The 13,173-nt window shown below is 33.2% G+C and overlaps 1 protein-coding gene across 1 annotated transcript; it reads right to left on the bottom strand.

Annotated features, from left to right (window-relative positions):
- Positions 1-380: 380 nt before the first annotated feature.
- twf1b (twinfilin actin-binding protein 1b) lies at positions 381-12,864 on the bottom strand. Its single transcript, XM_006642895.3, has 9 exons — positions 12,566-12,864; positions 11,298-11,375; positions 10,324-10,502; positions 7,433-7,528; positions 6,605-6,709; positions 4,401-4,526; positions 3,714-3,864; positions 2,769-2,890; positions 381-1,734 (listed from the first exon to the last, which is right to left on the bottom strand). Exons 1-9 carry the CDS (start codon positions 12,588-12,590, stop codon positions 1,564-1,566), a joined length of 1,053 nt encoding a protein of 350 aa, XP_006642958.1. The 5' UTR covers positions 12,591-12,864; the 3' UTR covers positions 381-1,563.
- Positions 12,865-13,173: the final 309 nt, after the last annotated feature.

Genomic DNA, 13,173 nt, shown 5'->3' with positions numbered 1-13,173 from the left:
AACAGCTGGAGTTGTATTTTTAAAAATACTGCTTTTTCATGAACTGATTTTTTATAGTTTTTTTTTCTTGTAATTGCTGTGGATCTCCTAAACCTCAGACCCCAGGCATTACTGCATCTAAAACAATTGTGAGAACTTTTGTATACAGTGGAAATAAGTTTTATAATTTCTTACTCTTAATGTCAGTTTAGCCCGATATCATATTTGTGTGTGGAAAAAAAGCCTCTGCTTTTAGGTAGGTTTTAGAAAAATGTGAACAATCTGTTTCCAGCAACACTTTCTTTTCTCATATTTTACAGAACTTTCATATCGTTTTATATCCCCAGTTTCCTCTTATAAAGCAACAATGAAATAAGTACATAGAAGGCCAGAAGACTACATGCAGTCACCAAAGAAGTTTTATTTCTTTTTAGTGAGAAACTGTAGATTTAACAGTAGGATAAGAAATGAATTCATGGTAGACATTCGAAATTCACATCAATTTCCAATTTCTTACAAAGTTAAAACTTCCATTTAAAATTTAACATTCGGACATATTCTAAGACATAAAAATAAATTGGAAAAACTTCTATATTTGTATAATTGCATTTAAATATAAAAGGTATTTCCAAATACAGTTGTAAAATAGTGGTGTGTATTTGCTGAGAAAACTCCAGACTATTTTCCTGTTATGATTTGAATGCCTTTGATACTTTTAATTAATTACACCCACACCAAGTGCAAATGTGCAGCAGATTTCATAAGATTCTCTGTAAACTTGACAAAATAATGTAGATAGAAGAAATGGAAAAAATATATTATCAAACTGTTTTCACGACTCATAGTACTTCTTTCAATAAAGTTATAATTGATCCATATGGTAGATACCAAAACTGGAAAAACCTTTGAAAACAGATTACTAAATGTGAATTGAGAAATCATTATTGCTTGGTGTTTTTCTTCAGTTATACAAACAGCTATAAGAGTAACAACTAGGATGCCACTTTCACCTTATAAAAATAGATTTTTGTAAACTTAGTGGTGGTGTAGTACAAATCTCATTCAAATTCATTTATATATAAATACCAGATTCTGTATATATTTTTGGCCTAAAATCTCAACTAAAATTCTCTATAAATCTGATTGCATGATTTAATTTCCAACTACGTTAACTGGAAAAAAAGGGTGGGCCATATTTCACAATGCATTTACCACAGTTTAATTTGCATATTCTTTGGGTCTAGCATTATTTCAAAACTGAAGTATGCTTTTATTCTATTCATTGACTTAAACTAGGAATTTGCAGATTCTCATGATCTTTTATTTAAATGTGGCAAGCGCTTTGTTTATACATCCCTCTGTTCTTCCTCAATAACAAAGTAAACTATGTCAAGAAAAAAAAACAGTAGCTTGGAAGATTATACCTATTATATTAGTGTTTCTTATTAAAGAAGTGTATACAGGTAGTTCTTTAAACCTATGGCTGATTTCAAGAGACTAAAAAAAGAAAGGCTGGTAACTTAGACCTAATTTGCATTTACTCTATGGAATGTCTTCTGTTGTTGATTGTGAATGAAAGGAGAATTAGTCGTCCTCTGTCTCATCGTCCCCAGGTGCTCGTATCAGCCTACGCACTCCTCTCTTTCCTCCAGGGCCCTTTGGTTTTGCAAATGCTTGCTTGTGTGCATGCTGTTTCGGGTGTACCTCTTCATACAAGAAGTCAGCAGTCAGTTCATCACCACTGTCGATCTCCATCTTAAAACACATTGACACAAATAATGAAAGGATCTGGGAATGATACACTATTACAAGGTGAACAACTATTTTACAAGCTGCTAACTGAAAGTACCACTTAAAGTGTTTAACCTGTTTTAAATATACCCTGTTCATATTCTGTACTAAACTTGTTTCTAGTTGAGTTTCTAGTTGAGTTTCCTGAAAATCTAATTTAATGCAGAGAAAGTTATTTGATTAGTTAAATGTTAGAAACTAAGCACTTAATACATTGTCTTTACTCTGAGTGCAATAATCATAGATAAAATAGAAAATTTTCCCAAGTTTATCATAGAGTTCATTTTAATTTAGTTTTAATTGGGAACAGGCTAAATTAAGAGAAATGTAAGACTGTGAACCAGTAAAAGATTTTTCATTTTTATTAGCATTCTCTGTTAAATGAGTGTCAGAAGATACAAGGCCAATCCATAAAGCACCACTGTGTGGACAAGTTGCTGTCAATTAACACCAAACTTGGATTATCAAATTTCTGTCACATTACAAAACAGCAGTAAATACTCATGAAACTCCTAAGGAACAGGGGTTATAATAAACTGAAAAAATTATATGATCACAAAAAATAGAAAAGGTTTATCTGAACTGTAGTGAATAAAAAAAATGTTTTGCTTCTACTGAAATCTGGTCCAGGTAATACCAGAATCTGCTGGTTTTTAAGATGGGCACATAGTTGGCTAATAGGAGCCCCAATAATGAATAATGTGAGTGAGCAAGATTAAAAAAAAAGGTTTCTGCTCCTAAAAAGGTGAAAATTTTAAGTCACTTGTTCTTTTTATTAACAATTTATTAACAACTTGTACAACAAGAGTTTTCAGGTTACTTATAAATATACTGTAGGTTAATTTAATATCTCTGCTAGATGCTGAACTGAAACCAATTAAAAAAGTCAGGAGGACCTGAATCTGGAATTCAAGCCTCAGCAGTATTAAGTTAACAGTGTATACACCAGAACTTATCAAACTTAAAATCAAAATGTATATATACAAATCCTTCCTTACCTTTTTAATAATTTCAATTTTTAGTTTGTTTTCAACCATGTCAATTAAGGGATTTTTGCAGCTTGAGTACAACATTCTCTCCCGGATGCTACAAGAGTACCCAGGCATTGAGTAGATGAAGACTGCAGAATTAAAAAGGATGTGTTAGCATTTCTAAATTTAATAAAATGCATATGAAACACACACTCTAAAATCCGTCACCTTTTTGCACATTGGCCAAATGTGGGGGATAGGTATATTTAAAAGATTTGCCGACTGCGACTGCTAAAAAGACGCTTTCCAGAGTTCTAATAAATTGGCAAACTTTTAAATACAATAACGGTCAACAGCTTTAGAGTACATCTCTGTTTGATATTTGACAGACCTCATTTGTGCAAAATCCACCCCATTTTTGCAGCATCTTTAACATGCAGAAATTATTTATCAAAGTCTTAGATGCAAAGAAATCCCACTGCACAACATCTCCTTGAAACCTCACAAGTATCACAAAACATGTTTAGGATTTCATCTGTCACGACTGACTGATTTGCAACAGGTTAATGACTACTGAAACATTTGCTGTCCTTTAGGTTCTGAGAGGATGTGGGGAAAAACAGCATATGTATTATATTAATGCCTGGAAGTTTAATCTATGTGCATGTTAGAAAAATTATGTCTTTATAGCACTTGCGATAACATTATTTACATTCCCTGGACTGCCATTAATCACCTGTGACTCCTAATCCAGATTTGACACATTCTGCATTAAAACTTTTGTGATAAGTCTCTATAGAAAAAAAAAAATCTCCAAGGAAACCAAAAACAGTAAGGTTTTGAGTTACTGGTGTAAACAATAACAGTTAATGATGAAACTTAATTTGGAATTAAATCATGTTATTAATCTTTACTAAGCTTTTAAAACATTTGATAATACAACTTCGTGAAAAGGATGAGACAGATAATCACCTGTAGATTCCAAGTAATCTCCCTCATGGGAATGTTTGTAGAGGAAGAAGTGGTAGCGGGCAGAACCATTTGGTATCCTCTTTGGCAAGTCTTTAATCTCTGTAGGGGCAGTGCTTGCCAAGATAATGGTTTCATTTTGAAAATCAATCTCCTAGGGATTGCAAACAAACAAATGCTCAATGGAATAGTTATAAACACTTCACAAAATAGAAGATACTTGATATCTGAAGAAAATTATTTGAAGTCTTAATAAAAATATAAAATGCTAGTATAACATATTGCCTCTTTTAGACCTTTTCATTTTTATAAAGCCCTGAAAACATTTATTAAGTTTCCTGAAAATACCATTGTCACAGTGTAAGGTCTGAAAGAGTATCCATGTGAACAAATGCTGTATTCCTCTTCCATAAAAGCATTAATATAGAAGCACATTACACTTTATTTATGGATGTATTTAGATATTTACTATATACTAGCATTTTATTTTACAGTATAGGTTTCAAGGTTCCTTTCTTCTCCTTTTCTACAAGCAAAGTTGTATTACTGATAAACAGACATGAATTAGCAATAATTATGGACTGGCTGATTGCACATTCAGGTGATATAACATGAGCAGTAACTTGGGTTTGTGAAACATTTTGAACAAAAAAGAAAAGTGATGCACTGGAGTAAACGGTCATTGCTTACAAGCTGAACATAATTAAGCTTCTTGTCCCTGAATTGTTCCAGAGCTTGAATTGCATCTCTTTGCACTGGAAAGGCAACTCCCTGCAATGTCTGTTGCTTAGTGTCTACGCTGACATCCGTTTTCACCTGAGAAAACAAAGAAGAGAAGTCCTGTAAACGGTCAAAGTCAATAACAAATAAATGTCAATTTATGTTTAATCTAGATAAATGAAGTTCAGTGTAGTCATACATTCCAATTATGATACAGACGAACACCTGCACTGTACATCTATTGTTACTGAATAACAAAAGCTTCAGTAAAAGGACAAACATTTCATTCTAAATGAAATACAGAACACTCCTGGCATATATAAACAATTTTAGACCTTTATTTTCTATGTCTGTAAACTCTTTAAATTTATAGCAAAGTCCCTGAAAGCTCACATTGTAGTGCCTTAATTGTACTAAAGTAATGATATAACACCACCTTAAGGTACTATTGGCTACCAAGTTTGAATAACTTTCAGAAAAGCACAATATAAGTTCCATAATATTCTTATATGAGGATTGAGCAGAGAAGATTGAAAGTTTATCTCAAGTACCTACTTGTTTCTTTTTTTCTCAATAAAAAGCAATTATGCTCCCTATGATACTGTTAATGCTGCCTTATCCACTTTTACTTTATAGAAGTATCAATTTCATCTAAGCACTCAGTAGACAAAGTCACATTAAAGCCTCCCCAACTCTTTCGATGAATCAGATTAACATTAATCAATGTTACTACAATGTTAATGTAATGTATGAATAAATTTATTGGTTTATAGTAATACAGAAAAGATCCTCCCCAACACATTTACCTGCTAAAATAAATTATGGTTTTGAGTGGAGCAACATGCTTGTTAGTGTCAGAATTGTCTATTAGAAAGAAAGTGTAAATGAGCTTTAATTTTCAATATAAGCAATGATATAAAAGGTACTTTATGAATTATGAATAGTACATAAATGAATGGATGCAGCAGTTGTCTCAAAGTTACATTAAAAACTGCAGCTTTCATGTTCTTTCATGATTCATATTTTGCAACTCTGTAATGTCATGCAGTAACTTACACATAAACCGAGAACAACAGGGCTACCAAGAGACCTAGAGATCCACAGACACCTTTAAGAGTTACATCTAGACCTAATTTTTTTTGTGAAACAGAAAAAAAACTTGGTTATTTTAGTCACTTTTTTACTTACAAAAAAATGAAGGTGAAGGCATACAACTGCTCTTTCATTACACTGGTTTCCCAAGATAACCAAGCTTTGGCAGATTCCAAAACCATGGGACCCACCATGACACAAATTATATGAAGCATTAAGGTTAAATTGAGCAACAGAGACATTTGTGTCCTACTAATCTGCAAAATAACCAGTTTTGCTGTTACTGTAGGCAAAATCAATATGTAGTATTGAATTTTAATCACTCATCAACTTTTATAGATGTCTCTTCTTTGGAATGAAAACAATTAATTATTCATTTTTAAGGTGGCAGTAAAAGGGAATGGCTGTCCTGTGCAAGAGTTTTATATAAGAAAACATCGCATTTAAGTTTCATGCTTATCCTAAAGCACCGTTCACCACTGTAAATTGTATTTCTCTCCACTACTGGAAAGCAAAAGCAACATTAAAGTGGATAGTTTCATTAAACCAACATACAGTACCTACACATCCATTTGACCATGTAGGAGTTCACAATTACTTTTGAAGTTAAGTAACTGTTTTTTCCCACTTGCACTTCATAAACACATCTTTACTCATCGCCTAACTAATTTACAAAATGTCATTTTTTGGACAGTGCCCATGTATGTAAACATGAGAGTCTATGCTTTGTTTATGTGACCAAAACTACAGTACTTTTACATTGGGCTCTATGACACCTGTAGGACTAGGCCTATTCATTTCAAAGTGTTTTCTACACACTTTTCATCATTCTTTGTTTAAGGTCAGAACTCAAAGGATATGATCATCCCCCAGGTTAATTATGGGATTGATAGTGTCTCTGATCTTGTAGCGCTTCCAGTTTAAATAAACATAAACATTACACAAGTTACAGAACCTCCTTTAATTAAGCATTTGTGCCAAGCTCAAACACAAACATTCCCTAGCATAATACTAAAAAATCTTAAAAGTAATTATGCACATTATTCACATTAAATACAGCAGCTGAATGAAAAAAAAAAGACCTCATTAAGTTTTATTTGCCTCAGTTCCTCTTCGGCAGCTGTCAGAGGGAGAGGAGCAGCCTGAGATGTCAGATGCTTTTTATATCCGCTCAAAGACATCTCCTCCTGAAATGATAAAGAAGAGCACTGTGAATACATTAAGAAAGATAATTATTTATCAGTGAACAGTGAAAAACTCTTTTTCAAAAAATGTCAGTGTAAATTCCATGTTGTTGAGAGAAAATGTATTGCAAGTGGCACTGCCAGACAATTAGTGCATTGCTATTCATTTGGCTGTCCAAAGTGTTTTTTTTTTACTTTCTCGTGGTTCAGTGCCTTAAAATATGGGGTTTAGCTTCTAGAAATCTGACAGACTATAAATACACCAGCAATTCTTAGGTGACAATTTTTGATGATTGTAATTGTAAGTCTCAAGGACATCTTTTACATGAGACAGAGTCAAAACAGACAATCTGTTAGACCTCAAAGTTTTAGGCCATTACTATGCATCAGTACAGATGTTCAGGCTTTTGAAAATAGGGGTCTTTTTCTTCAAACCTTAAAATAATTTATGAACCCTGGGATTGGATAATCTATGGACAAACATAAATGTAATAAAAATTAATGGTGTTACAAAACCATCCCATATTTAACTGCTCTATATAACTGTCAGGACAAACATGTATACATAATGGATATGTAATGTTACCTTATGCAAAATTCAGTGTTTCATAACAAGTTCACACAAATATATCAAATTTTCCAGTGTTCAAGTACATCTTTGTTTCATTATACAGTAAATCGCACAGAGAAAATATAATTATTCCATAAAACCAACTGCCTACTTACCTTTGTAGTGCCAAATATTTCATCTTTAATATGTCCACCCCCAAATTCTTTTTTCAGAGTAGCTCTTGTAGCAGCATATAGCATTTTCTGTCGCACCTGTTAAGATGTAATAAATTTGGTGATCCCTTCAGTTGTTTTGAATTTTTTTGTTTTGTTTTACCTGCATCATTTACCCTGTAATTCACTTAATCTAAACTTCTGTTGAAAGCAAATAATGTTCAGGTGCTATTTTTTCCAATTAATGAAGTTTTCAATAACCCTAAAGAACTGAAAGGACAGTGACTGCATGATATTCCTTTAAAACATTGACAGTGTTTCTCTTTTTGTATTGTGTGTGCAGTGCAGTGGGACCTACAGCTCTAATTCACACTGTTGCATATGTATCATGATATAAAAAAAACTGCAATTCCTTAATTTCTGGTTTCAAGAAGCAAGACTTATTGTCCCATGTTAGTGTGATGTACGTGTAGACCAGACATGCTAAGGTTAGTATGAGATGGTGACTTCAACATGGAGTGCAACTACATATGATACATATACAAGAACATGTTAGTACTTAATCCCTCAGTTGAGAAGCAAATTACTCCATAGTAAACTATATCACTACAATATTTGCCACTTATTTTACAATTATTATTTTGTGAGTTCTAATAAAAGTTCTAATAACAATGACACATTTATGAATATCAAAGGGCCTGAAACAAGAACATATTACAAATAAATATCAGATATGTGGAAATAAAATAAAAAAGAAGTTAAGCTCTTTTTAGACAGCAACTAAATTTTATCTATTATTCAGTATGAATATGGTTATTGGAAGCTGAATGTTCACAATGATATTATAATGACTTAACAAAAACGATTCTATTATCTTTGTAGATTTATCTTGGTTATTATTTTCTGTTCACTGAGTCCTGCTGAAAAAATGCATAGTATTTATCTTGATATGAACTCCCTTGTAAGATTTCAGAATTAATTACATGCAGTAGATGACTGGAAGAGGTTGGGAAGCAAATCTGTCACTCAGAATCTCCAAAAAGATTCTATCCTGATAACCGGATATCATCTACACCCATCTACAAAATCTACATACATGCTCAGGTTTTACGCACTATCCACCTCTACCAATGAGACCATTTTTATCCTACAGTTTATCCTCTGTAGTGATACATTGAAAGCTTGGTATCAATACAATGCTTTTCGTACTAGCTTTCTACAAACATAATCTTCAACTAAACTCTGATAAAACTAAATGTATGCTACTCAAAATCAAGCTGCTCCCTTAATAATGGTCACAACATTCTTCCTTTTAAACAAAACAACAGTAGTGCAAGTCATGTTTTCTAAATACCTACCCTCAGAAATAAATTACAGGCTAATATTAAGGCTAAACTTGACTTCCTTTATAGGAACAGTTTTACATTACATGTTGCTCTAGGCATTTGCTAGTTTCAATGTCCATACTTCCTACTGATGATAGTGGTTTTCTTTACAGACTGGCCTCTAAACCTGTTTTTGGGGAAACTGAACTGTAGGATGGTAAAACAGTTTTCACTGGTGCCTGCTACTACAATTATTGTATTTTTTATTGTTTCATTAATTGGCCCCGATGACATAAAATTCTTCACTACTTTAAATTAATGTAAAGATAATTAATTGGAAAAAAACACTTTTATATCCTAATAATTTCAATACTCTCCAGAGTCCAGTGGTTTAAGATGTATTAATTTTATCACAACATCTCAAGAGCAATTATTAACTGATGCTAGCTTTTTCAGTTTGCTGCTGCTGTGGAGTAAACTGATACTATCCACTTTCATATCTAAGGGAGTTTTCAGCTGTAAGACTACATCTTTTTGTGACTGACACTTGCGCTTGTTAAGCTGACACATTGTGTTATATTATGCAATTTCATATGATTGATTTTTTTTTTACTTCCACTGCTTTCTCTTATGTGCAACAATGGTATAAGACTCTGGGCCAGGTCACCGCTATAAAGGAGAATTTTTTCTCAAGTGGCTTATCTACTTAAATAAAGGAATAAAGTATCTGAACAACAGTTAGCCCCAAGGTACCGGAATTTAGTTCTTCTCTCAAACCTATATTCTACAGTATGCTTGGGGAAACGGTTTAGGAGAAGAGAAAAAGGGACAATCTATATGACATTTTAAAATGTGAGGTCTAACTGTTTTTCAAGACAGTTTTTGTACAATACAACTGTAAAGTAGGCCCATGTTACCTGAGTCTCATTACAGCTTCACAAGCATGACACTAAAGTTAAATAATAATATATATTGTATGTTTCTAGAAAATCATATTTTCTCATGTATTTTTTTACATTCCTGGTTTGACAGAAATTCAAGGCTTACTATTATAACACTGTGCAACACCCTTTAAGATACACAATTTAGTTCAGATCTCAAATATCTTTGAAGAACTGAGTGAGTGTTTGCTTCCATTGCAAAATAAGATTTTAAATACTGAGCATTCTTGTGGACAGGAGACAATCAAAAGGGTCACACGACAGTTCAGTAGAGACACAGTGTTGAGTATGGCCAGCAGGAGTCATAGGTGCACACATGCAGCTGCGACAAGCACAACCCCATTATACAGATAAGACACTTTGTTAATTCTGTACTGAATCTATATTTCATTTTTAATAATCAGTAGCCATGGCCTTAGCCAGGAAAAGTGGACTGTACTGGGTCTTCTAATACTTGTGAATACTGTGAAACATCAGTAGAACAAAGCTGCAGTTTTCTGGTACCATATTCAGTTCTTGCAAAGCAACATTAAATCCTTAAACACAGGTTCGAGTCTGTAACGTACAATGAAAAAATAACAATTCTTTCATTTTTTGGGATATCGTTACCGTATATTGGATAGCTTACAGGTGAATGATCTGGTGACCAGGCTAGAAAAATCCACTCAAATCCCTGAGCATTTTGTGAGTCCAACCTGTAGAGGATATATGATGGCTGGTCATCCTCTAATAAAGGAAGAACATACAAATCATATTCTTTGTCCCAGGTCTTCACAGCTTGTTTGGTGCTGCCGACTACCAGCTCTTCTGAAATAAAAAGATTGAACATGCATGAGTCTTAATTATTAAGAATATAACTACACTGATGCCTTTGATTATATGGGTCTATATCCTGTTATTTCACATATTTTTTTAAATAAAAAGAAATACATATTGGATTGTATTTATTAAAAATAATTCAATTTTGTGTACTGTATTTACACATGTGTATCCTATTTTTTGCCATACATTTTGGAAACTTTTTTAATGAAGAAAGCAGGTTTTTAGCACTGCAAAATAGGGAAGTGCAGTTAAAAAAGTCACAAAGTGTCTAAAATTTTCTTGATCAAACCTAATTTCAAGTCCCATTATTATCCACATTCACTGATCTGGATATGGGTGTTTTTTTTCTACATATTTAATACACTTTTACATACTAATAGATGCAACAATATAACATGCTGAAAGAAAACTAGTTACTTGTACACGGCTAAGCATTTTATCTTTCACTTCTAATTTGACGCTATCAAATGTATGAATATGCCAGGTAATGAGAAACCATAAAAACATTCAGTGAAGAAACATGTTTTCATTTGATTCAGTTATGACATAAAAGCCTTTTTTAGTTCTTGACTTTGTGCTATCGTAACTGGGGATTTCGTGTTTTATTAATTTTAACTTACTGGTTGTCTTGGTTTTAACTTTTTCTTCTGAATAATATTTTTTTACATTATCACTGATGCAGTTGTCCTAAAAGGGAAAAGGCTGGCATTTGTATTACATATCATAACAGAAATCACAAGTAAATTATAATTCCATACTTTACATAGAGTTAGAACTGACCATTCTCGATCACAATCTTGAGGAGCCGATAGTTCCCATTTCTGGCATTTGCAAAAATGTCTTTCACTTCTTCAGCAGCTGAAACAAAATTTTAACATTATTAAACTACACGTCTAGCTACTAATTGAAGCATACTATACACGTTAAGTACACATTGTTTTTATGTACATAAATGCATGACACTTAAACATTGCAGAATAAAATGAACTGCTGATGTCACAATTCAACAATACTGGCAAATGAAAGAGTGGACAGCTCCCTTGCCCCTCAATCAGGTTTTAGTACTGAATTTAATTAAAGGATTTTCAAATTAAGCTCAAAACTAATTTTAATTTATGAAGAAACAAAATAAACTTTATTTTTGGAACAACAATCTTACAAGAGGAAAATCAAGGGCAGAAGACAAAACTACAGTCTCATGAGAACTGTCTGTAAAGAGACAGGAACAGTGTGTTGCAAGAGATGTATGTCTACCAGTACTTATAATAAAGGCATAAGAGCGCATCCAAAGTGCTCAAAAAAAACTTAAGCCAATGAATTTTCATTAACATTTCATGCATCTGTCCTTATAAGAATTATGAATGTGCTTTACACAAACATCCTGATTAAGCACACAAATGCATTAGCATTAGAGTATTTAATTGATTTTGTTTCTGGTAAATAATGTAGTCAACAGTCAAATACCCTAGTTTTCTAAATAAAACAAGTGATTTTCTTTTATTGTATTGACACGACAGTAAGAGATCTGTATAGAATCCCCTTTCCATACTTATTTCCTGACCCACTATAAAAATCATAAACGTTTTGGTTTTTAAGGGAGGAACTGATACACTTGTGGGGGGAAAAAGTAAGTCTGTCTGTCTCATCGGTTTGTTGGCAAGGCCAGGACCCAGTCATATCCTTCTAAATTCCTCTGTAGGCGTTGTCTCACCATAGCTGCTTTCTACTGAAGGTGCTGTGGATACTTCATTTGCACAAGACCTTTGTTCTAGGCAGTACTAATGGAGCAACCACAACACACGTATAGCAGATCACCAAGCATGTTTCATTTCACGTACGTTTTTTTTCATTCTAACTCAACAGACAAAATAATACAATTAGTTATATTATTCTCCTTTGCAAAGAGATACAACAGGCTATCCAACAAGAACTTCCATTTAATCTAAAGCGGTATTGATTACATCGTAACTGAACTTCTTCCTCTTTTTAACCACGATTATGTTTTTTTAACAAGATAAGAGATTAGACACAGATTTAAAATAATTTACCTTGAATGCCAGTTTGATGGGACATTATTTGTTTCTCTGAAGTCGACCGGCTGATTAGAAGCGAAAGAACAAGGAAGAAGAAACTGAACTACACAGCAATTCTACACCGGCTTCGACTTGACGTCACCGGCAGCAGCAGAGACTCCAAAGTCACGTGGCCAACACTGGGCTCAGAAGAGGTGGAAGTTCAGAGCTGTTCGTCTAGCTAGGGCATGCATGAGCTTGTTAATGTCTGGATATGTTAGCTGTTCGAACCTTCCATAAAACCTGTAATTCCGTATCACATATCTATTAAAGCAAACACTACGCAATGTGAATGTTTCCATAAGTATGCACAGCATGCAATAAAAATGTAAAATTTCACTCAAAATTAAAGGTTTATGTAAAATTTCAAATGATTGGATTTCGGAATTATCTCGTATTGAAAAGTCACGTCGAATTAACATATGGACACACGTCTGAAGGGAAAACAACACCGCCTGAAGAAATGCAAGAACATAAAGCCATTAGTCTTTAACTCCTTGATTTTTTGTGTAAAAATGCATTATACACGGAAGTCTAGTTTTTTGCGGATCATTCCAATTTGCTGTAAATTTAATTTGATCCAT

The sequence above is a fragment of the Lepisosteus oculatus genome, chromosome 7 (genome assembly GCF_040954835.1).
Source record: "Lepisosteus oculatus isolate fLepOcu1 chromosome 7, fLepOcu1.hap2, whole genome shotgun sequence".
Classification (NCBI taxonomy): Eukaryota; Metazoa; Chordata; class Actinopteri; order Semionotiformes; family Lepisosteidae; genus Lepisosteus; species Lepisosteus oculatus.
Note: the sequence above shows the minus strand (reverse complement) of the source record. Positions and strands in the feature narration are given on the sequence as shown.

Bases quoted from the DNA above. Each gene is read 5' to 3' on its own strand.
- twf1b (XM_006642895.3), bottom strand. From the start codon at position 12,590: ATGTCCCATCAAACTGGCATTCAAG. The intron at 10,503-11,297 runs GTCAGTTCTAAC...TTTTTATTTCAG, and splicing joins CAAGATTGTGATCGAGAATG to AAGAGCTGGTAGTCGGCAGC. The intron at 2,891-3,713 runs GTGATTATCTGT...TTAATTCTGCAG, and splicing joins AGATTACTTGGAATCTACAG to TCTTCATCTACTCAATGCCT.